Genomic DNA, 25467 nt, shown 5'->3' on the forward strand with positions numbered 1-25467 from the left:
GACCGAATACAGCCAGGCCTGCTGCTGCCACCTAAAGTACAGAATTGAACGGCGTCTCAGAGGGGAACTCCACCCCATTTTTCAAAGTTGCTGGAAGCTTTAGCTGTTTAAATGTAAACAAAGTCATTCAGAGAGTGGTTTGATGTGAACTGGATTTGAAAATGAGCTGCTTGGGTTTCTTTACAACCCCAAGGAGGTGATAGGAACCAGAGGAAACAAGTATATTTTATTATATAACGTGGAAGCCAATTTCCACTTGAAAGACAAAGAAGACCATATAGTGTGTCATAATAATGACTTAGTATCTCATAATAATGAGACAAATGTCTCATTACTTACATAGCAAGTCATAATTATGAGATACTAAGTCATAATTGTAACATAGCCATTATTATAAGGTATTAAATCATAATTATGAAATCAAATAGAGTTATAATTATGACGTAGTAAGTCATAATTATGAGATAGTAAGTCATAATTATAGGATCAAATCTCATTATTGTGAGATACTAAGTCATAATTATGAGATCACATCTCATTTTTATAAGATACAAAGTCATAATTATGAGAAAGTAAGTCATTATTATGAGATACTAAGTCATAATTATGACGTAGCCAATATTATGAGATGTTGAGTCATGATTATCAGATCAAATCTCATTATTATGAGATACTAATTCATAATTATGAGAATGTAATTCATAATTATGAGAAAGGTCTCATTATTATGACTTACTAAATGGCTATATATATTTTTTTCCATTGTGATTGTGAGCCAGGCTTACTCGTCCGACGTCAGCGCCTGACCTCACAAAAGCTCTTTTGACCGAATGGACACAAATTCCCACACACACACTCCAAAATCTTGTGGAAAGAAGAGTGGCTGTTTTACACACAAATATCTCCATATTGAGGCCAATGGTTTTTTAATGGGGTGTCCAAGCAGGCCATGTAGGTGTGATGGTCAAGTGTCCACATACTTCTGGCCCTATAGTGTACATGCACAGTGTTCTAAGGCAAAATAGGACCAAAAGGAATTTTTTGCCAGATTAACCACTCTAACTAACGTTGCTTGACCACCGCTGTCATGAAATACTTTAATTTTGATTCTCTACAATGAACCATTTCACATCAAGCCACTCTGAATGACTATAAGTCTTAGTAGTTGAATTGTGCAAAAAGTCTGAAAAAAAGTTCCTTTTTAATACAACAAATTCAATCATTTGTTTAGGACTTTTTTCCATTGTATGGTATTAGATAAAAATGACAAAAACACTTCAGGGGTGTCGCATTAAAAAGCACATTTCTTTTAAATTTATAATTATATTATTTCTTACAGTATCCAAGTTATGTTGTTCACAGTGGAGGAGAGTTTATTTTGCCTGGCGACGCAGAACGTAACGTGATTGGTCGGTCTGTGCCAAACGTCACGAAACAGGCTCAAGACGTAACGTGATTGGTCGGTTTGCGCTAGACTTCACGGTATGGGTGGAGGGCGCAATGTGATTGGTTGCTCTGTGTTATTCTTCTGTACGCTCAGCTGTAGAGTAGAGAGGCTTCGAGAAAGCTGACTGTGGGCGTCCTCTTTCTTTGAGCCAAGTAAGTCCATTAATTAACGGCAAAATCATTTTTACCAAGATTGTTAGAGTTTATAGGGTAGATATGACTGAAATAAAGCTGCACTGTGAGTTATTTACTCGGCTCTCTCGCTTGTTAAGAGTCGTATTTTGGTTGCTAAGCTAGTCCAGCAGAACAGTCGCCTGACTGAAGTGTCAAGCTCGGTTAGTGGAGTTAACGGCCTTCTTCGAGTAACCTTAGTCTGCTAAACGACTAACTAACATCTGCCATCGCTTTATTTCCATTAATAAATATCAGTTAAGTTACAAACAGGAAGATAACGACCATTTTCGATGCTAATTTAAACGCTATCGCCGACTAACCGACAAAACTCGTCGACGTTTCTTCTTTCTGTGCTCTTTTGGGCTCCGAATTCCTGAGGTTTCCAAAAGAGGCGACGCGTTTCCAGCTAAAAATGTCGCGAAATATCGACATTTTAGCTTTACTAAAATATGAAAATACGAACTGAAACGTCGTTATACCACACAAGAGCAGTTTACTCTTGTGGGTAGTGGTAAAACCGCAAAGAAAACGGGCTGAAATTGCAGCTGCCGATTCCAACTCTCCGTTCCACCTTAAACGGTGCAGCGTCCGCACTCTGGCTCTGGCAGCCACAGGTCACTAGAATGCGACTGCCGCACCATTTAAGGTGGAACGGGAGAATTCGAACAAGAAGGTGGCGAGTACGAAGCTGGCTTCAGCTTCAGGTTATAGTGGTTGTGCAAATATTTTGAATACACTCTGGAGCTGAGCTGGGTTAGCGGTTGAAAAGACTCCCAGTAATTTAGCTGTCTGCATTTTTTGGTCAGCATGTTTATGACTAACCTCATCTGTTGGTCCATAACAACGGATTTGCTGGGTTTAATTAATGATATAAGGATATACACAGTGCTGTTATGGTGATGTACGAGCTGGCATAGCTGACATAGCAGAGCACAGATGAGGACAGACCGGCTAGTTATTAGCACTCCCTTTTTCTTTTGTTATTAGAGCTAAAAAAACACCTAAACTTCAGTTTATTGTCTGTGTGGAACCACCTACAACTCCACCGCCCTTCCTGTATGTTCATCACTAGTTTGTTTTTTCCCCCATTGCTTTGAAACGTGACATTACGTAACGTGTCCACGTGTTTCGGAGCAGTGATGTAACCTACGTTTCGCATTGGCAGGGCGTGTTGGGACAAGTCTTACGATTTTTGCAGGGCTATTTTTGACGTTTGTTTGCTATTAATATCCGTATATTCAGCAATATCAGCTGCATGATGTAGTTAGCTAGATATCTAACAAGCATGATTTCCTAGCAAGATGATTCTTTAAAGGGGAATGCCACCGATTTTTAAAAATTTCTGCACAGTTCTGTTCTTGAGATGTAAACAGAATCATTTCAGAGTGGTTTGACATGAAATGGTTGGTTTGTAGAGACTTTCTTTACAGTGGTGGTGATAGGAACCAGAGGTCACCATGTCTACAGCACAAATATAGACATTTACTATCCAAAACCACGAGTGAACCTACACGTGCCCTCTTAGTTTTTATATATAATGTTGATGATGGCAAAATAGTCATAAATCTGAAAAAAATAAGTTTTCTTTGGGAATTTTTTTGAATATTTCAATATTTTGCCTTACAGCTCTCGGCATGTACCACCTCTAATATGAATGGGTTAAAATAAATTAATTCAACTACATTTTAAGGCAAAATTTGTATCATAAAACAGTGTCGCAAGCAGTGTATTCATAACTATTTCATGAAATAGTTTTCTTAGAGGGAGCTTTCAGAGGTAAACTCAGATGTCTGGTTCCTGTCACCACCTATGTGAACAACTCTGACTCAGCAACTTTCTCTAGAGCAAAGCATTTCATTTCAGACGACTCTGAATGGCTTTGTTTACATCTCAACAGTCAAATTCTGTAGAATTTATTGAAAAATCGGTGGAATCCTCCTTTAAGTTAGTCACCTACAGCTCCTCCACATCCAACAGCTTATCCTTTTATGTCTAATGTCTAACCAAACAAAATCGTATTGTCTCTGTTGCAGAAACGTTTGTCCTTCTGAAGAAGATTGTTTTGGTCGCCAGCTGATCATGGCAACGGTGCGCTGCCCGAGGTATTCCCTGCACTGGGAGGAGACTGACTGCCTGAGCTACTATGACATGCTGTCTCTTCACGAGGTCTTCGAAATCGTGGGTTCCCAGTTGACGGAGGCTGATGTCGAAGTGCTGTCTTTCCTTCTTGATGAAGCCTATCCTGCCAGACACCCTCTTGATCCAGAGGGATGGACTGAGGACGTCCCTCCGGACTCTGATTTGCCTGTAAACTCTCCTTGCCCGCGTCTCCTGGAGGCCTGGCGCAGGATACGCCCTCGAGGAGAGCCGTTCCTCGCCTCCGATCGCCACAGGCCGAAAAGCGGTGTGGAGCTGTTGCTGGAGCTGGAGAGACGTGGCTTTTTACACGAAGGAAACATGGAACCTCTTCTGCAGCTTCTTCGAATTCTTACGCGGCACGACCTCTTGCCGTTCGTCTCCAGCAAGAAGAGAAGAACAGGTGTGGAATAGGATCTTGCTTCCAGACGTTAATGGTGTAGAAAACATTATATGAGATTTTGGCCTCATAGTTTTTCCCCTCATACATCAAAGTCATATTAATATGACCATATAGCTGCCTGTTGTGGAAAATGCATTGCCGACACAATTAATGTAGCATGTTTAAAGATCAGTCTGACCAAAATAGGTCACTTTTGTTGGATTGCATGAATATTCATCAGAACACCCAAAGCAGCACTCATCTGAAGCTGTGATTGGTCAGGATCCTCACAGCACACAGTAAAAACACTGTGGTTGGTTAGAGGCCTTATTTGCATATTGCAGCAAACCGTATATTGTCTAGTTAATGTTACAGTGCACAGTTTGTCAGGTGCTGCTAACTGTGGCCTATTCTGATCACTGATGTTTTGATCTTTGTTTTAGTGTCACCCGACCGAGAACCGGAGAACTATGCAAGAAGTGCAGGACCCTCACATACAAGTTCACACACAGACCTGGTGTCTCTGGAAAACACACAGGCATCTCAATGGAGGACAGGTAAGTTGAGATGGACATTAGGCTCAGTTTAAAGGTGTTTTTGTTCAGAATGGGCTTAAAGTGTTTTTGTGAAATAAAAGTGTAAAATTACGTCTGAAGGTGGCAATTTAACTGCATCAGTTTTGGGGTGTTAGAATTAATTATAATAAAAATAAATAAACTATGCACTCACTTTTAGAGACAAAAAAAGTCTTAAAGCTCCAGCTCAAAAAGGTGGTTGTTCTGTTTTTTACCTTTATTCTGCTATATCTTTAAATAGTTCCTCCATTTTTGTATTAATTATGTATTTTATGAATCTGAATCATGCCAAAAGCACCAAATTGAGTTGTCAGGTTGCAAAATAATGATTGACTGAGTGCCATGTCAATCACAACAGCTTATAAGTAATACCTCCTGCATCAAACAAAGGAAAAACTCTGATAAAACTCCTCAGAACAGACCTGCAGAGAGAAAGGTGATGACAGTAATGTAGTCAGAATTAATAGGCTAAGAGATGTGAAAAGGTGTTATTTGTTAGTTGTTAAGACACGCGCCATCCTGATCATCTGGTGGGTGGAGCTATGTTTATTTCACTCCCAAAGCTGAAAAGGTTTTGGATTAAACTCTGTGGAAGACCCAACTTGTAGCTCTGACACATTAGCAGGCTCTGAGGAGAGCTAAATGTTATTTGGGTCACTGTATTTGCTAACTCTCATTCTAATCTCTCATAGCTCTAGTGTTAGCTTTAGCATTCATCCATCAGAAGGGGCAGCTTTCTAAGCTCAGACCTCCTTTTTGGCTATGAAAGTCTGTCTCTGACTGAAAGACTTCCCAGATTTGATTAATATAAACATGGTTTTCAGAATCCTTATGTGTTTCGGATTAGCATACATTCATATTTTGTCTGTTCCCACACATGTATTTCTGCTCTTAACATCTTCTAAACCCAGTTTATTTTAGAATTTAAAAAATTCAAATGTGTACTCAACCATGCTTTTGAATTTTTCTTTGTGCAGTTAAAGTTTTTAGGACTCTACCAGGTGGCCCAAGCTGAAAGTTTGGTGGACATAGACCTCTGAAGTCGTGCATCATTCTGTAGTCGGCGACAAGCCTATGTCTGGAACTCTGGTTCTAAGCTGCTTCCTCTATGACAAAAATAAATGACATTTCTGGATTATGGGGTCATTTAGCTTTCAGAATATGAGTAATGCTATATGCTTTAAGCAAGCTCATACTCTTGTGCAGTGAAATGGCATCACATGAAAGTAAGTGTACTATTAAACTTTGACAATATTATATATCAACATTCAAGACTATGGCCCAATCCCATTTCTTATTTTTACTCCTACCCCTTGTTTTTGTGTCTCCTTGCACTTTGGAACTGAATTACGAGGTGTAGTGGTTGAAATCTTCCTCTATGAAATGGGACCCTCAAATAAACAACATTACTTCATTAACAGCTACTAACGCTGCTCTGTAGGCGACCCTGCCAGTCTGCAGTGATAGCAGAGGAGGGTAAAGTTCAGCTCCTCACTGCTGGGCTTTATTTACATTTAGGGCATCATATGCCTTCAAAGAGGGGGGCAGTTATTTATTATCACCCACCCCTAATTCTTCAGTGATATGAAGCTGAAGTCAGATATTCACCAGCTTCTTGACTGAAATTTCCCGTTCCACCTTAAATGATGCAGCAGTTACATTCTGGCGCTTCAGGTAGCGGAACCGCTGGACTATTTAAGGTGGAATGGCTAATTTAGCCAGTTTGCTACTGAGACGTTAGGATACTACTAGCGATTTTTAATCTTGTTATAAAGAAAAGGACCATAATGCACTGAAACAACATTAAACTAAAATAAAACAGTGGTTACTGTAATTTTTAACAGAGAAAATTCTCACATTTGTGGGTCTCTTTGGTCTCTTGTTCAGCCATCTTTCCGGTTTTTCTTTTTTTCTCATAACACTCCGTTTAGAGTTGAAAAACCTCTATTTTGGGGGCCATGTAGCCCTAACACTTCGCCCTACCCCTCTATCTCAACAAAAATCGGGACACCCTACCCCTAGACGTGAACGTGCAAACCGGAGGGCTAAGGGTAAGTGGTAGGGGTGAGGAGTGAAATGAGATTGGGCCTGAAACTGTAGCCTAAAACTGCCAAAGCCTCTAAACTACAGCATTTGACCAAGCTTGCTGGTTTGTGTGGGTATTTTGGTGAGGTTGACTTATGATGTCAGAGTGCAGCAGTGTTAGCTTGCATATAGCAGCAGTCATATTTCAGCTCCTTAATGACCTCATTGTTCAGGATAAAATGTCCATACAGCAAAACTCATCACCTTTGGAACACTTTTGCTCACTGCAGGACACGACCGACAAATATGAGCTATAGAAATGACGTCACGACTTCAGAGATCTGTAGCGACTGCAAATAAGGGAGGCGGGGCTTGTCAGAATTCTGCAAACCTCAATCGTGGTGACATTTCAGATTTGATCCTGTGCTGAACTGTTACCTAAAGACCCCTGAAGAGCCAGACTCTCTTATGTGAAATGCTCACAGTGTGAGGTGTTACTGTGTTTCTGATGATCAGGTGTTGGCTCAGCTGTTCCAGCAAACGCTCCCTGCAGAAGGAAGCGGGCCAGAGGGCGTGGCCGAGCCAGACGGTCCAGGACCACGCCCGATGTCGTCCCGCAGCCTGCACCAAACAAAGTGACCTGTGGTAAGACCACCTTTACCTTAATTTCTCCTTTTATCTCTCTCTCTCTACACCTTTCTATTGTCTATCTCTCTGTCTCTGCCCTCACCCGTGCTTCCTCTCTTTCTCTCTGCTCATCTCTGCTCTGTTTCACCACAGTTCAGATTCAATCAGCCGTTCATCCTGACCCATCCCTGTCCTACTAATGCCTCAGCAGATGTGTAGACGAATGCTAAACACAGTCCTTCCCCAGATGAACGTGTCATGCTCATGCCGCTCCCATCTCACCCTGTAGAACGCACTCTGATGTTACTGTTTGTGTGAGCCATTGCTCTCTCACCACTTTACCTAGTAGCAAAATGAAAGTGGTTCTTCCATCAAGGGCCAATGGAAAGGTGTGCTTTAGGCTCAAAAGCATGTGCAGTTCATACAGTCATCAAAGCAACACAGTGCAGATGTTTCTCAATGGCTTCATCATGTGGAATTCTGATTACATGTAAGACTGGCAGATTCAGTTATGCTAGTAGTCAAATGATCTACTAATTATGACAATGATGAATCAAATAATCTGTTTTTTAAAAAAAGACTAGTCAATAAAAATGTACAGGACATAAACCGTCTATAGTAGAGGTCTGCACGGGGGGTCCTCCCACTCCCTCAGTATTTCATGCCACTCCCGCATACTCCCTCAGAAAATCGGCACAGTTCGTCCCGCTCCCGCCTGCAGCCTAACCCTGCGCTCACAAAGGCTGAGACGCGACGTGACAAGGCAGCCGGAGGTCATTTATTTTCAATGAGAGCTGGTGATTTTCAGTGACAAGAGGCAGTGCGAACACTGGCGATGCGACAAAGTGGAGCGGAGTTTAACTTTATGCAAATAAGGAGCGAAGCGATGTGGCGATTACCAATAGGACTTGAGCATTGAGCAGCGTAGTACTTGCTTTATCTCCGCCGCTGTAAAACGGTGCGCTCCATTTTTGATTCCTAGATACTTGTTTCTACTAAAGATGGAATAATGGCGGTGGTGCTTTGGCTGCAAATAGACAACAATCGCAAAGACCAAATACTGTTTTCCTCAGACACGGGAATTAAATAAAAATAAGCACACAAGCGATTTCACTCCAGGATTTTTAGTTTTAGCGGGAACACGTCTGATTTGTGCTTAGCGTCAGCGAAACCATGGCGAACCACGGTCAGTTGGACAGAAACGCCCACCGGCAATGAGCGATCAGCGATTTGGCTGACAAGAGGCAAAAGTCACTGCCGGTGTGAATGCAGGGTAATGGTTTTGACCCGCTCCCACCCGCAGTCCTGTATAGCTGGTTTCCATCTGCGTCACTCGCAACTGAAAATGACCGTCTCATGTCAGACTCGCTTTTAGTTTGCTTAGGTTTTATTGCTGTGTGTTCACCTCTGTTAAGAGAGCACTTACCACAGCTATGGCCGTCTGACCGTCTCTGTAGCCTAGAAAAATGCAGTTGGCTTTTTGCTTATGTGATTGGTTCTTTCACAGCTATTCAGTTTATTCTTTTTTGTAATTTTGCTGTTAGAAATTATTTATATGTGCCATTAATTAAGTGATTTAAATTATGCATTCATTTGCGGGATTTCTCTACATGTATGTAGTGTCCCTCTCCCGTCCGCGCTGAGCTGGTTAACTGTCTGCTCCTGTACATGCTGCTTAAAAATAGCCCTGCACTGCAAGATAGTGTGGTGGATCCCGCGGGACGGCAGACCTCTAATCCAGATCTTTTGAAAGACTCCATAATACAGTACTGGGAAAAAAAGCCTTCAAAAGACTTAATTAAAGGAAATACATGTATTTATAAAACACTATATGGCAAAAATGCATAAGAATGAGTGTGTCAACTAATTAGCCTGCCAACTAATCATAGCAGATTTGTTGAGAAGGAAGATTTTTTTTATTATTATTATTATTATTATTAATTTTTTTTTTTTTGCTTTAATCAAGAAATTGACCGTTTTAATTACATGTCGAATCAGGGAGTGGGTGTTCCTCTTAGTGCTTGGCCACCAAAATATCCTCTTCACTACGATAGTGTCCACATCCATGTACTGCCTTTAACTCCTGCTCACTTTTGAACCTTCCCTCGGTGCAAGCTGTCACTACAAATAGACTCTTTCACCTGGGTGAATAAGAGCAGTCAGTCGTCAGCAGAAATTCTGCTGAAGTCTCCTGAAATCTCTCCACCCCCTTTTACAAAGAGCGATCAATAACCTGTCTGTCAGGCTTTCATTGGAGCTCTGCGATATTTCTTTGGCACAAGATTTGCACCTTAGCTTCTAAATCTGTAGACCCAAACGCATTAATCAGACTATTGAAGATTATATTCGTTATTCTAATTAGGTTTTCATCTAAGATCAGTGAAAAATAACCATCGTTTCCAAACCTCTCACGTTCTGAATTCCTGCGTTTCCAAGAGGTGGATCACAGTCAGATGGTGGTGGCCATTTTGTGTGGTTAATCTGCTGTATGACTCCTTAATTCAGAGTAATTTTGGAACATGCAGCTCGAGAATCACAAAATGGAACATCATTATGATAAAAATAAGATTAAAACCTGATAATTTAGGTGTAATTTTTGTGTGGCCATTAATGTTAGTAAAAATGAGATTTATGCAGAACATAACTGTGACAGTATTGTCAGCAAATGCCAATTACAGTGGAGTTACAGTAGTATACAGTAGCATAGCTGCCCTTGTTAATTTGGTGAGAGCATTTGGCGAATGAATGTTTACACGGGAGTGAGAATGTTAGCATCCACTGATTATTATTATTATTATTATTATTATTTTTTTATTTATTTATTTATTTTTTTACGGTTAGTTTTTAGTCATCCAGTTTCGGTGACTATCCCTAACTCCTCAAGATTAATTAGGTGTAAGTATTACTGGTCCAGATTTAAGTAATAGAACTTGTAAAACAATGATTTTGAGTGGGCAGCCACATTAAACATGCCTAAAATCATTAATCAAACATAAAGGTACGGTTAGTGACTGGTTTGCTTCAGAGAACAACTCTCAGTGTTGAGTATCTTCACCTCGCAGTATATTATACACATTCTCTTTTTAATAAAGACGTAACAAGCTATCAATGCTTTTGCATGCTCAAGTTCAGCTTTGAACATGTCAGACTTTCTCATGGTTCATTTTTTCTGTTCAAACAGCCTGAAAAGGTGATTAATGGGTAATGGAATGAGTAAGAGAGGATGCCTCGCCAGCATTACAAAGTGCTGCTAAGTTTATAAAGGCTGCTGTGCCGCTCCAGGTAAACAAACTACATCATTTATTAGAGCAACTGTGGGAGCTAAAAGGTAACATGAGCTGTATGATGATAAAGGTCCACTAAGTTGAATGAACTTATGGATATTGGTTAAAAATAGCTACTGTCTGAAAATAGGTAGAATGTACCATTGTAACAAGAAACGAATGACACTGGTGATTTAGTGCATTTCCTAAAACGCAGTTACTGTAGAATGTAAATGCATTAGATGGGTTATTCAAATCAAATGCGACCAAACTCCCATGCGCTGTGTACATGAAAACACAATCACAACCGATTATGAGTGTCAGTCTGCCGCACGATGTTCTGCGTTCAGAAAAAGTGGAGGTGCTGGTGTTCTTGCCCAAAAAACAGGCCTGAAACTTAAGTCAGTGAAAGCTATCACAGAAAAATCGCCATCAGATATGTTCCCCAAATCCTTCAGCCCTGCACTCTTAGCCAAATGTGTTCTATATGGTACCAAAAAAGGTTTATAACAATAGTGGAACTCTTTTGGTACCCTTTTCAAAAAGGCTTCTGTATAGAACCATCTACAATACATTCTCTGTCAATCTGAAGAACACTTTCTTGATGCAAAGAGTGTTCCTGGGTCTATATAGAACCTCTTTTTTTACTAAAGAAACCTTGAAGAACCAGGTAAAATGCATTTACTCCAACCTATGAAGCACAGTAGAGACTTAGTATCGGCATTTTACAACCATATGAGACATGAAAAAGACAGTAAATTACAGTTATGTACATTGAGAGTGGTGACGTTAATATACATTGTTTTGGCTCTGAAACAAGCCTACCGTTGATTGATGAGGTGATCAGGAAAATTTGTTCTTTAATGTTATGGAGGATGTTACATGATGTGGTTGGGTGGCCTGTGAAATATGAAAAAACAATACAGGCTTGACATTTTGAAACTGAAACGATGCACAGTGGAACTTGTTAAGTCTTGCTACAAGGAGCAGGCAAATATGAAACAGCCAGATTAGGTAACTGCTGTGCATAGTTGAATAAATAAAGCCATGTAGATCAGCGAGTGTGTTTACATGCACTCAATAATCCGATCTTACTCAGATATCTACAGTTATCTGATTATTCAAATGGTCATGTAAACAGCACACTCTGATTTCTTAGACTTAGAGTAAAGTCTAGAAATCTGATTAAGAAATCCGATAAAGAGGCTGGATTTTAGCTCAGTAGTCAGATTTCTCAGTGCATGTGACTCTTACTCTGATTTCTTTCGGATTTCTCAGTCTACACACGTGCGAAAACAGACTGCGACAGACAGTTTCATTATCTGATTACTCAAGTGCATATAAACGTGTTGATCGTATTACAGACAAAATCTGATTTTCTGCAGTAATCAGATTAAGTGCATGTAAACGCACTCAGTGGTTCATTGTGAACCGGGTTCAGTCAGCACTCTATGAGGTCTATATATGAAGTTTAAATGTGTTGCTTAGTGGACCTTTAACTGGTTTACTATCTGAAGATATTGCAAACTGTCCCATTTTAATATGTAATAAGTAGATTAGTGTAATCAGTGTATTTGTTTGTTTTTTCTTTCAACTCTGCACTCCTCTGTGTGTGTTTGTGTTTCTCATTGTCGATACCCGCCTCCTTTCCATTTGTCTAGTATAATGTAGCGATGGGCATGAGTAATCGACTGAGTAGCTGATAGGAAACTCTCTGTTTGACAAGCAAAATTGCAAAATTGGTTTAATGTTGTTTGAGATGAAATAAGGAAAAACTCCTAATACAGTCACACCTGAATCTCACCTGAGTTATAGATGAAACTTGGCATGGCAGCGTTGCTAAAAGAGTCAGACAGGTTTGCATCGGACTGTTGGTTTTAATTTTAACTGAGTAACTCGGCCACAAAATTACTCAAAATGCCCATCACTAGTATAATTCACGAAAGGTAACACCTTCATTTTGCACAGTCACATCATCTTCTTTTCTGCTGCTTCATTCTCTCTCTCTCTCTCTCTCTCTGTCTCTCTCTCTCTCTTTATAATGTATAATATCAATGCTGAGATACTGAATGAAATGCATTGGTTGAAAATGAAAGTGATGTCAATGATGGCCATTGAGACTGAGTTGCACCAGCCTTCATGCTTGTACCTCATAGGTCCATCTCCATTGTAGAGCCCAGCTCCGCTCCTCTGTAACTAAACCTACTGAAGCCCACTGGCCTGCTGTCAGTGTTTGTCTTCTGCAGCAATACAGATGAGATGCCCCATCTCGTCCTGTCCCCCATCATATCCTCACTGCCCCTCAATACTGATCAGTCCATTCCCTCCAAACTTAAAGGATCCACCAAACGGGAGCAGTGCTTAATATGGATTTTTCAGCTCCTTATAAAGGTAGAAACCCTTTTCTGTAAGTATTAAAACAGTTGTTTGCCACATTGTGGGTTATGAAAGAAACAATGCAAATGAAGCACTTATTCTGTACCATTTTACACCGGGTATTTTTGTATATGGTAATTGTTTTGGAATGGTGGTATATTGTGAGGAGTCTTTTACTGCTTTACTCATTCAGTTCAATTGCAGTTCTTTAGGAACATCCCGATTTAGTGGATTTAGTGCATCCACAATTCGATTATTCTGTATGATAGAGAATTATTTTTAAATATGCACTGAATACACAAAAGTAGTTTAATGTTTAAGATTCTAACATTACAAAATAGGTGCAGTTGAATCGCCTCTTTAGATCAATGCATTGTTTTTTGTTTTTTTTTTACTAGGGATGTGACTAATTTGGATATTTGAGTATCAGTAAAAGTTAATGAACAGATATTCTTTTAATCGCTGAAAAGGAAAAGAAACACACCAATAAATCAAAACAGTCTTTGGCTGAAATTAATATGCGGCTGTAAGCTTTGCCTTTTTAGGTGACAGCACTGCCAACCCTACAAGGAAACAGTGCACTTGAGATGAACCAGCTAGTTACGCTGCAGGTAACCAGTACAACGTTGGAGCTTTTCACTTCGGTGGACGAAGTGCCGACATTTTACTTTGTCAGAAAAATATATTTTCATGTTTTCTGGACCTTGATACCTTTGATTTCTCTATCAGGTCCTTGAAAACATGTCATTGGCAAAGCACTGATATTAAGGCCCTCCTTTTTTATTGTAGCAAAAACTTCTTAGTTGCAAATCCAAGCATTTCAAAGTTCTGTTACAAATTAAAGTGGCCATTTCACCTAATTGTTGACCTGCCAGCTTACAAAAATGACTTCATGTGGTAACAAGCAGTCAAACTAGTTTTATTAACTCATTCAAAGTATTTATTTAGATTGAATAAAACTTGTAAATTTACTTGTTAACACATGAAGTCATTATTTTCTTTGATTGAACTGACTTTGCGATGAATTTCCTCCCATCTCAGATGAAACGCTAATCGAAACCCAAACAGTGATTTCAATGTTTGATTTCTTGCCCCTCAGATGACTAACACATCCCTAATTATTACACCACATGCTCATGCTGGGCAATATGACAGTATTTCGTGTTATTGTGATGAAGTACATCACAGTATATCACACGTCATTGTGGATATTCTAAGCACTTGAACCCTGAAGTCTTATTACAAAGAGAGCATCATTCGTCCTGTTTAATTGTATTTAATGCAGCGCAGTATGTGAGATACTGAATAAAAATAATTTGCACAAAGTTTTTGAAAGTATTTTTTTTTTTAATGTGGCATTACTTACTCTTTTTTTTTTTTGGCTGTTAAATGTCAGATTGCTTACAGTGTGTTATGAAATGTATAGCTTTGCCATATTGCCCACTACTCCCTTTAGCATGTTATACCTTTTTGCTTTAAAAGCATGAAAGCTTTGTTTTCAGTGTCCACTTTGAAGTTCTGCTATCAAAGTTTCTCAAACTTTGCGCTCCAATAATTGATTGCTTTTGTTTCATAGACGTTTCTCAGGCTCATGCATTGCAAAGCTAATTTGTCAGTGCTTTTCTTTCCTAAAACAGGACGGGGATGGAAATGCTAACTGTTCTGTTATTCCAAAACAATAAAACGTACATTATCGAAAATACCCTGTGATAAAATGGTGACTTTCTGTGCTGTTGCTTCATATCCGTCATTGCATATATAACCCAAACTCACAGAAATGACAATGTGGCTGCGCTGTTCCAAGACTTTCAGAGAAAGCAGTACAAGGAATAATACAAATGAACGCTGCTTATTCAGAAATGGAAATTCAGTATTGCTTTGTGCTTTACACAATGACTGATAACCCAGGAGCTTGGTTACAAACTAATATACTCAAAACAGTCTCTTCATTTTACACTGCAGTCGAGAATGCCCTTTGAGCTTTGACCTTTTTGCTCCTGAACGTGCTGAAAATGCTGTTTGCTGTGTTGACTCCGCATTTGATTCCAGCAGGTTGACTCAGGAATGGGTAGAAAAAGCAGGAGAATGGATAGAGAGAGAAAAGAGAGAGCGCACGCATCACTAGAGCGTGCGCTGTCCTCTCTGTGCGATCAAACACACTGTCGAGCCAAGTGTGTGCTTTCTCACTCGCTCTCTCCTTCATGATGCCTGGTCCATGTCTAAGGTAAAGAGTTTACCTTCCTCAGTCAGCTAGGAGGAGGGGTGAAAGTGCTTATTGTTAACGTTCCAGTGTTCAGTTTTAAACCGTCCAGTTACTCAAACCTTCCTCCCTGAAAAAAAAGCAAAAGACCTTTGCTGTGATTTGTATTGTTAGTAGCCTTGGAGAAACCACTACATGATACAGGATTCTGGAGAAGTTGTTGGCCTCAGAGTTTCACAGAACTGACTCAAAAAAACATGGGAAAACTCCTCAGATAGTTTGTTTGGTTATGTACCTCGTGTGTCCACTGTAATGCTGACCTGATGGGGAGGGGAAAGTGCTCTAAAAGAATTCATCTTATTCAGAGAGAAGCTCTCAAAGACCTCCTGAATGCGTTCCTTGTATTTTTGTCCATTTGAGCTTGAAAACTCAAACTTTTTAAACCATGTCAACCAAAACATTGCCAAATCTGCCTGAAGAGGTATCCCAACCTTTGGAATTTAGACACACCATACTAAAAATGGCCTCTGGCAGTGTCCAGTTTCTTTGTGTGAGCAGTTCTGAGGAAAATGACCCAACAGTGAAACCAAGAACTGTGTTTTTTGCCTACAAATACCATGATGTTGATGATGAAATTGATTTAAGAGATGCTGTGACAGCCCATGTAGCCCCCATGCTTTTTTAGGTAGTAGACCTAGTCTAATCTGCCTGACTGTGAAAATGTCAGAGACCACCTTTCGTTTACTTTCCGATGAAAACAGCCATTCAGTACAATTTATTCATTTTCAGGAGATATTTATGAGAGGATTAGATATAAGATGTTCCTTTTTGCCTAAGAAAGAGAAAAATATGTTTATAAATGTTAGGAATGTTAAGAAGAGCCATTTTGTCCTTTCTACAAAAATCAAACCACCTTGAGAGCCAAAACATTTTATGTCCCTTTTACCATCCTTGTAAATATGTCTCAGTGTGTGTCGATGTACTAGTATAGGATAAAAATATAAACAAAAAATGCGGACTTACTTTGTTCTGCCTCGAGCTTTAGCTCAGCTATAGCTGCTTTTCTCGCATCTCTGGCAGAAAACTTTTCTGTAAAAGTAGAGTAATTTACGAGGCTGAAGTCACTTCTCATTCGCCAGCTTCTTGTTTGAATTCTCAAATTCTCAAAAATTCAAACAAGAAGCTGGCGAATGAGAAGCGACTTCAGCCTCGTAAATTACTCTACTAGCTGACTTAAGCTTCACAACTTTTTATTGTTTAAGTTTCTCGTTGCAGATTACACATTTCAGGAAACGAGTGATTATAAAAGCAGATAAGTTCATTCGTCTCCAAATTATCGATGTTCATCTTAAATCTTTCTCTTTGCCATTTCGTTAGCTACTAAGTCTACGGGAATGTCTGCATTGCTACGATGACCAGCAGTCTGTGCGCCAACCTTCAGGGTTAAAGGGTGAATCAGCAGTTCTACGTTAACTCCAGCCTTTACGACCATTTAGTGGTAAAACTATGTTGAACAATCAGCAGAGCTTTATTTTACTGCAAAGGAGGATTATTTTATTTTTACCTACAAATCTAATTCTGCTGTGGAGCCGCAACAGGGCAGTGAATGAGCCGCGTGTTGCCAACCTTGTTTTAGAGGAAACAGGACTTCTAACCACAGTGAAAGACCCGGTAGACACCAAAACTGTCCCCGTCAGATAAACGGCATCTAAAGCTTTCATCTTTGAATCGCCACACTTGATTCACAAACAGGTGCAAATCCACAGGTGTTTCTGCCCATCCTTCCACTGTGAAAAGACAATTCAGTGCTATGTTGGGAGTCCAGACCTCAACATCATTAAATGTGTTCAGGATCGTTTGAATCATGAGAAGCAAAAAATATAACCAACTTGTAAGACTGAACTTTGAAAAATGAAAATATCCCTGCAGATTTCTTTGAAAAACTGACAGCAAGTGCCCCAAAAAGAAAATAGAAGCAGCAATAAAGGCAAAGTGTGGACACACTAAATACTGAAAATGTTGTGTTGTTGATATTTCTGTGTGATATTCTGTTAAATATGCTGAAAACTGAATAAATTGTACTTAATGGCTGTATTGACTGCAAATGAAATCAATGAAAAGTGGCCTCTGACTTTTGCATAGTACTGTTCTATGTAGAGACACCATAGAAAGACCTTTTTTGAGCTTTTATTGAAAATCAACAGCCACACATACATATACAGTCAATGTTTATGAAATTGCCTGCTATGTGCTTGACGCCAACAAAGGAAGAGCCTTTGGAAAACGTTCATCCCAAACTTGCTTTGTCTCTTTCTCTCTCTCTCTTTCTCTCCTCTTTGTCCACAGTTGAAAAACAGACTGACTCAAGTGTCAGGGACAAAACAAGTTGGCCATCCTCACATACTAAGAGAGGGAGAGAGTGAACTTTAACGAACGAGATAAAACGGCCCATACCGGCCTTAGAGAGCGGTTGGTCGGCCTTCTGCTTTCGTTCTCTCTCCTTCCATCTTGGTTTGTTGCTCATCAGAAAAGAGGGATGGAAATAGTGTCGAAGCTCTTCGCAAGGAGCGCCTCCGCATAAAACGATGCTTAAAGGTTCTGCTTTATTGGAAAAAGAAAAGTTGTTTTTGTTTTTCATTTTATTTGTCATTTTTGTAAATAACAACAATATGGAACATACCTAAATAACTTCTCCGGCGTGGGTTGCTGTAATTTTGCTGTAATGCTCTGTATTCCTCGTTGTTTGTAAAGAGTGGATACGTAACCCATGATGAGACAAAAGCCTCTGTTTGTTCTTGTATTTTGTCCACTCAAGGTCCAGAAATAGAAACTCAATGATTATCAATGGAGAAAAAAAACATCATGTTCTGCCTGCATGATAATAACTGAGGTGCTTTAAAAATGGAACACAATGGAAAGAGCTTTGTTAATGTACCCTTTTAATTGATCTCTTTGGGAGAACCCAAAAGAAAAAAAAGAAAAGAAATACTCTTTTTGTGTTTTCAGTTTTTTTTTTTTTGTTCATTGGATTGTAGCATGTCTGGGAAATATATCTTTTAAAAAATTATTTGGTTCAAATTAAAATGGTCTGGAAAGCTTGATAGTAAATGAAATATCAAAACTAATGTTTATAGCTGAATAAGCACAAGGGTTACTTTGCACAGATTCACCTAGAACCAGGCAGGTCATGGATTTCCATGGGGGAAAAAAAACGTATCAAAAATGCCTCGTTATGAAATGCAACTTTGCAAAAGTTTGCCTCAGCAGGTTGTAAACTCAGTGTTCAAGGGTGATTTATGTGGATGGAAAGGCTGAAATTTGAACTGGACAGTGAACAGAACATTTTTGTTTTAAATGAACTGTTAACTTCCCACAGCAGGTTAATTAACCGAAGATTACTTTTTTTTGCTAAAATGATTCAATATGGGTTTTGAAAAACCTTATATGTCTGGCATATCTATGAATGATTCTATAAATGATGATATTGCATGCAATATCTAAAGCTACACTGAGTTCAGAATGGATTTTTAAAAGGCATTTTTTAGGGGCCTTATCCTAATAAATGTTTGTAATTTGTGTCCTTTTTTGAAAAGTGATAAATTCTTCCAGTTCTTGTTGGTTGCTGTATTGTCAGTACCCTGTCTAGTGTTATATTTATAAAAATTTCTGCTCATTTTACTCATTCTGTAAGCACTGTTAGTGATTTGTAACCTGCTGAGGCAAATTTTAAAAATTAATTTCTAAATTTTGTATGATTTGTTTAAATTAAATATAAAAAAAATTGAATTGCATGACTGTGGAAATTTCATATCATAAACTGCCAGGCTCTAGGTAAGTAGAGTGACTCATATTTATCTGTTGCACTGTTAATAAGAAAGCTGTACGCTTGTTTCCTTTGAAAATGTTGGAATTCCAAACTGGTTTTAATTCTACTTTTATCTCAGTTGCTTGATTTATGTCCTGCAGAATTTTCAGCCTCGTTTTATGTCAAAGAAGAAGGTGTTGTATACATTCATTTTACAAGAAAGAACTATTAAGCAGGTACAGTCTGACTTGTAATAATCGCATACAGCCTGTAGTAATGGCATTGTACTAATAATGTCATTTTTAATGTACACTGTATCACTTTCTGCTTTTAGCTAAATAAGTGGTTATCTGATTTTTCATGAAAGTAGCCTTTTGGATTTCTTAGTCAAAGATATTTTTCATTTTGATTTGCATTTGAGTTTACATTCTTTTGAATTTGAAGACTTGGATGAAACTGAAGTTGTACCCTTGTATAGTTTCTCAAGTGTTCTTGACAGTGGACAAATTTGTACCCACATGCCAATCAAAAGATCACTCTGGTCCTCATAAAATGCCTTTTTTTCCCCAAAAATAATGTTCCTCTGTCAGCCAAGCAAAGCAGCTTTGGGTTGGGGTAGGGATTTGGTGTGGGACAGTTGGATTTGTGTTGCAGCAATGTTCGGAAGATCGATGGGTCCGCTTCATCCTCTGACCTCATGAAATGACATGAAAGGAAAAGACATCACAGCGAAGCTCTGGTTCAGTATGTATCCTCCACTCGTATCTTGCCGTCTCTGTGCCCTGTGCTGTTGCATGACATCAGTTCCTCCTCCTGTTCTCAAAACCACCATGTGGTAGAGCCAACCTTTAAAACTGTGCCTTAGTTTTGACTACTGGTCACTGAAACATGAAGCATTCAATTCAATGTCAAACCAATTGCTGGCCCAACTTGGAATATCTGAAATATATTTTTTGGAAAATGGGTCTTAGGCTATCATGTCTGAACATAAAATACTGTTCATGTGTTCGACTTCCATGCCCTACGTTGAGTCACATTTCATTGCTTCCTCAAAGCTGAAATAGCCTAAGTGAACCTCCAGTAGGCTTCAGTTGAGTAGGCTTTAAGATAGGACCGCATTAAGATGGCCTACAATGATTCAAGTGACCTGTATTCACTGAAAGGACGGGAAATGGAAATGAAAGGTACTTCAGATCCACCCTGTTGCTTTATTGAGTACACCCGTCCATCTCTTAAAACAAATTATGACGAGTGTGACTGCAGTGGGTCTTCTGCAAGATCCATTGTTAAAATCCCCCAAATTTGGTCAAAAGCTTTTACCCACTTTCAACTGTGCTCATAGAACTGAAATCAATATTTTCCTGCTTAGACTTCTCTGAAACAGTGTTGACGAACATTCAGTTGTACCCTCATTTGGACCAGTTGAATGTTCCACTAAGAGCTTTAGTTTCGTTCTGGGCCCTCACTGTGAAGTCTGTTGCTGTGGAGCTTGGAATGCTTGATGCCCTTGTCACTTATAGCCAGAACTACCCTGACAAATGTGAACCCGACAAGGCCATTTGTATTCTCTTTCTTTTGCGCTCTGTGAAACTTGTTATTCCGAATGAACATCTTAGACCTCTTTTAAGAAAAAGAACCAAATCATAGAACTGTTTGTTGGAATGCTAAGTTGGTGCGCTAAATGACGAAGGCTTCTTTCTTATTTCTCCACCTTTTATCCCTTTTTTTTTCAACTTCACCTTGCTTTGATCACTCCTTGGTTCTCATTCCCCTCCATTCAACACCTCTGTTTTCAATTAATCTCACTGCTTCATCAATTACATTTCCCTCTTACTCGAACTGTCTTTCCCTATGTGCTTTCCTTTATTCATCTCTGCTCATCACCCATTGCTTTGCATCACCCTCCATCCATCCATCTTTTGCAACCTGTCCTTCCCTTCCATCTGTCCTTATCCATCCTTCTTCCCTCCCTCCCTCCTCTTCTTTTCTCCTCCTCCATCTTCATCGCAGACATCCGGCTACGGGTTCGGGCGGAGTATTCTGAGCATGAGTCGGCCTTGCGGGGGAGAGTTTCCTCGGACAAGCAGCAACCCCTGGAGCGGCAATTCGAGCTGTTTAGCCGTGCCAGCATGCTTCTCCGTGCCCGGGACCTCGGCTCCATCGTCTGTGACATAAAGTTCTCTGAGCTGGCAAATCTAGACGCCTTCTGGGCCGACTACCTGAGCGGGGCGCTCCTAGAGGCGCTGAAGGGTGTCTTCATCACGGACTCACTGAAGAGAGCGGCAGGCCAGGAAGGGGTCAGGTTGCTGGTCAGTGTGGACCAAGACGACTACGAGGAGGGCAGGAAGCTGCTGCTTAGCAACCAGGCACAGAGCAGAGCATACAGCATAGAATAGAGGTGGGTAAGTGGATGTGGTGGTGGTCAAGGGCTGTCTGCCCCCTTGTGGTTGGTTTCTTTTTCAGTAAACTCTACTGAAAGTATCTGTAACTGACATTAGAATTGATATATTTGTTGGACATTAACAACCATAACATCACAGTACGTCTAGACATTTCTTAGTGTATGATGTATATCACAGTGTTTACAACCCTGTTTCCAAAAAACTTGGGCTGCTGTGCAGGATGTGAATAAAAACATAATGCAATGATGTGCAAATAATGTCAAACCATGTATTTAATTGAAAATAGAACAAAGACAACATATCAGATGGTGAAACTGAGAAGCCTTATTGTTTTTTAGAAAAATATATATGCCCTTTTAAATTTGATGCCAACAACATGTTTCAAAAAAATTGAGACGGGGCAACAAAAGACTGGTAAAGTTGTGTAATGCTAAAAAAAAAAACACCTGATAGAGCATCTCACAACTAATTAAGTTAATTGGCAAAAGGTCAGTAACATGACTGGGTATAAAAAGAGTCTTTCAGAAGTAAAAACAGGGAATTCAAGGTTGGCAAATAGTTCAACAATCCAAGAATGACTTTCAGTGTAAAATAGCAAAGAACTTGGGGATTTCATTATCTACGGTACATAATATCATTAAAAGATTCAGAGAATCCAGAGAAATCTCTGTATGCAAGGGACAAGGCCAAAAAACAATATTTGCTGGCCGTGATCTTTGGGCCCTTAGGCGGCACTGCATTAAAAACAGACATGATTTTGTAGGGGAATCACTGCATGGGCTCAGAAACACTTCTGAAAACCTTTTGTAAACACAGGTCGTCACTGCATCCACAAATGCAGGTTAAAACTCTACCATGCAAAGAAGAAACCATATAAAACAGGAGCCAGAAACGCTGCCGCCTTCTCTGGGCCAGAGCTCATTTAAGATGGACTGAGACGAAGTGGAAAAGTGTTGTGTGGTCGGACAAATCAAAGTTTGAAAATTTTTTTGGAAATCATGGACGCCGTATCTTTTTCCATAACCATGTTCTGGATGTATTACAACAGTATGAGTCCGTAGTAAGAGTCTAACATTTTTGAAACATGTTGCTGGCATCGAATTCAAAATGGGCATTTATTTTTCAAAAAGCAGTAACATTTCTATGGTCTTTGTACCATTTTCAATTAAACATAAGGTTTAAATAATTTGCACATTGTTGTATTTTGTTTTTATTTACATTTTGCACAGCATCTCAACTTTTTTTTTGAAAAAAAAGGGGGGAGTGGGGTGGAAGTTTCTCTGAGGTGTACATGCAAATTGGAAGTGACAAAAAGCACTTAAGAGTAGTCCCACATTTTTAAAAATGTTTATGAAAACAGAAAACACTAAATAAACTAAATATGATGTCATAATAGACAGATATCCATACCAGGCATATAGCTGTCTTATTAACTTTTAATGCTGTTTATACACACTGGTTGTTTGTTTACAGGCCCTTTGATTAATCTAAATCTGTCTTCATGATAGATGCGGTTTTTGTTCTAGAAGTACTGACAGTACCTAAAAATTTACCCAGAAAGCATGTTGTAACTTAATTTATTTTGGTAACAATTAAATATTGTTTTATTGCCCAGCCCCAATGTCGCATATCTGCTCCTGCTTTTTTGTGAGATGGGCTCAGGGTTCAAACTGAGGGAGGCTGAGGGTGGGGGTCCCTCACACCCATAGGAATAAGACACAAAATTGAACTCTAGGTCCTGTGTTCTCTTCTTGATGGCCTTTAATGGGCTTGAACTATATCTTTATTTTATTTTTATATTATTTCTAAAATAAACAAAGGTTGAATAAGAAAAAAATACACGAAGCTGTATCATCTTAAAAAGGATGATTCTTTAAGGAGTCTTTAAGAAAGAAAATGGTTCTATATAGAGCCATGAACACTTAAAGAACACGTAAAAAGTTATTTGCATTGTGAAATGGTTCTTCAGATTGATGGAGAAGGTGTTGTATGTGGTTTTGAAAAGGGTTCTATTTAGCACCTAAAAGGTTTTTTATATTGTTACAATGTGAAGCTTGTAAAAATAGAAGAACCCTTTTTGGTGCTACATAGAACCCTTTTCAAAAAGGTTTTATATAGAACCATGCACCACACATTCCCCATCAGTCTGAAGAACGCTTTCACGATGCAAAGAACCCATTAATCATACAAAGGGTTCTTTGAGTGTTAACGATTCAATAAAGAACCATTTTTTACTAACTAACCCATGGAGGACCAAGCTGTGTGCAGTAGGGTGGTTTGCTTCATAAGGGTCCTTTATTTCAGACATTCTCACTGATCTGTAGACTGGGGAGTAAAAATAATAAGGATGTTCATAATGACTTCTTTAAGGGCATTGAAAATGCCAAACTGCCACAAGGGGGCAGCAGAGATCATCAGCTAATCCCATCTGTGTTGGAAGCCTGGTCACTCCGGGCAGGTCGTACACAGACAGAATTTCAGTGGTGAATTCTTCTTGATGGTGTAATGTAGTACAAGACTGCCCTCAATCTGTGTGGGGAAAAAAGCAGCTCTTGCAGTGATGATTATTCACGGTGTCCACTTCAATAAACTTGCTCTCAAGTTCATTCACAAGCTGTCAGCTCTACTGTGTACTGATTTCATTCTGTTCATATTTCCTCTCCAGGCCCTGGGAAATTTCATGGATGCCAAGACGAAGAAATAAGTTCTCTTGAGTTATTTTGCTGGCAGAACATTGGTGATGAAAAGGAACGGGCCGTACTGGGACTGAAGGTCAATAGACAGAGGTTTGGATTCACATCTGGCAGAACAGGACACCGGCTCGTTACCGAACAGTGAATCATTCTGAAGGAAATACAGATACAGAGTTTTCTCTGTTCTTGTGGTCAGTTAAAAAGTGCACACATTTCCACACCACACATACCTCCAAATACATCAGCCGTCTGCAGCTTCCTAGGCTGCCAGTAGTTTATGGATTACAGTATGATATTCGTCTGTTTGATTACGCTACTGAGGAATATTAAAAAAAGTCCCATGGTTTGAAGTTTATGTTAAACGGTTTGAGTAGATGGACCTTGACGTTGCTTTAATTCTGTTGCATAAGTGTGTAGATAAGAGAAAGCGAAGGTGAGCTTAAGGAGCTTGAGCAAGAGAATCCACATTCATCCCCAAATTATCACTGTTCAACATTTCCACCCTGATCAGGTGAGGTGTCTTCTGCAAACTGTGTGCAGTATGGTCTCTGTAGCGGGAGGCTGCAGAGGCGCAACAGTGGCGTTTCTTTTCTGTTCTATAATTAAGGACCATACATGGCTTAAGATTTGGCCTACTGATCACCAGCGTTCCAAGGCCCAAGACCAAAAGCATTCTGAGACAAGCAGAACGTCTATGGGAGAAAACGTTTAGAAAGCAAATGACAAGCACAGTCACTCGAACAGATGAAACAGAAGAGCTATAGCTTCTTGACCTTACATCACTACCACACTGGGCCTTTATAGGATTTCTTTTTTTAAGAATATATGGGTGAATAGATATTTGCTACCTTTGTATTGTTTAAACAAATGTCAAAAAAAAGGTAGATAGCCATTCTGTCTTTAGGAAGGACGCGTGTCAAACTTACTTTGTGTCCTACTTTTTTTTTTTTTTCCATCTCTGTTTTGTTTAATGTGCTAATTTAATTAACGCATGTGTGGACGTTTCAGTTTGCGTCCAAACTTAATTCCCAATAAAATAATATTGAACATGCTTGTGTTTTTCTTGTCAGGGTTTTGTTTTCAGTATGTTGTCTTACTTCAATCATGTCAGCTTGCCCTCAGCACTGAAAACAAGGGAAAGCATTTCAAGAGCTCACAATTTTATTTCAACCCCTGAGCAAGTTCAGAGGCTAACAAGCCACACAGTATAAACGAGAGAACTAAGTATGGGTGCTTCGTTGCTATGTTTGCCAAAGCTCAAGCAAAGGGAAAATTGCTTGTATTGTCCAGTTATCTGTACGGTGTTACCATGGGATTGGGAATACTGTGAAGGCGGTAATGTAACAGGAAGCTGACACGACTG

At 39.5% G+C, this 25467-nt stretch overlaps 1 protein-coding gene and 1 long non-coding RNA gene across 3 annotated transcripts; both read left to right on the forward strand.

Moving 5' to 3' along the window:
* The first annotated feature begins 1467 nt into the window (after positions 1 to 1467).
* Positions 1468 to 25155, forward strand: dedd1 (death effector domain-containing 1). Its single transcript, XM_036594863.1, has 6 exons — positions 1468 to 1599; positions 3654 to 4159; positions 4582 to 4695; positions 7255 to 7383; positions 21020 to 21407; positions 24077 to 25155. Exons 2-5 carry the CDS (start codon positions 3700 to 3702, stop codon positions 21403 to 21405), a joined length of 1089 nt encoding a protein of 362 aa, XP_036450756.1. The 5' UTR covers positions 1468 to 1599; positions 3654 to 3699; the 3' UTR covers positions 21406 to 21407; positions 24077 to 25155.
* Positions 11914 to 18408, forward strand: LOC118824599. 2 transcript variants are annotated; one of them, XR_005008614.1, is made up of 3 exons: positions 11914 to 13019; positions 15054 to 15228; positions 17551 to 18408. It is a non-coding gene; the product is annotated as an uncharacterized LOC118824599 (long non-coding RNA). The 2 variants fall into 2 exon arrangements; XR_005008615.1 differs by lacking the exon at positions 11914 to 13019 and having other exon boundaries at positions 14025 to 15228.
* Positions 25156 to 25467: the final 312 nt, after the last annotated feature.

This window comes from Colossoma macropomum, unplaced genomic scaffold (genome assembly GCF_904425465.1).
Source record: "Colossoma macropomum unplaced genomic scaffold, Colossoma_macropomum, whole genome shotgun sequence".
NCBI classification, from domain to species: Eukaryota; Metazoa; Chordata; class Actinopteri; order Characiformes; family Serrasalmidae; genus Colossoma; species Colossoma macropomum.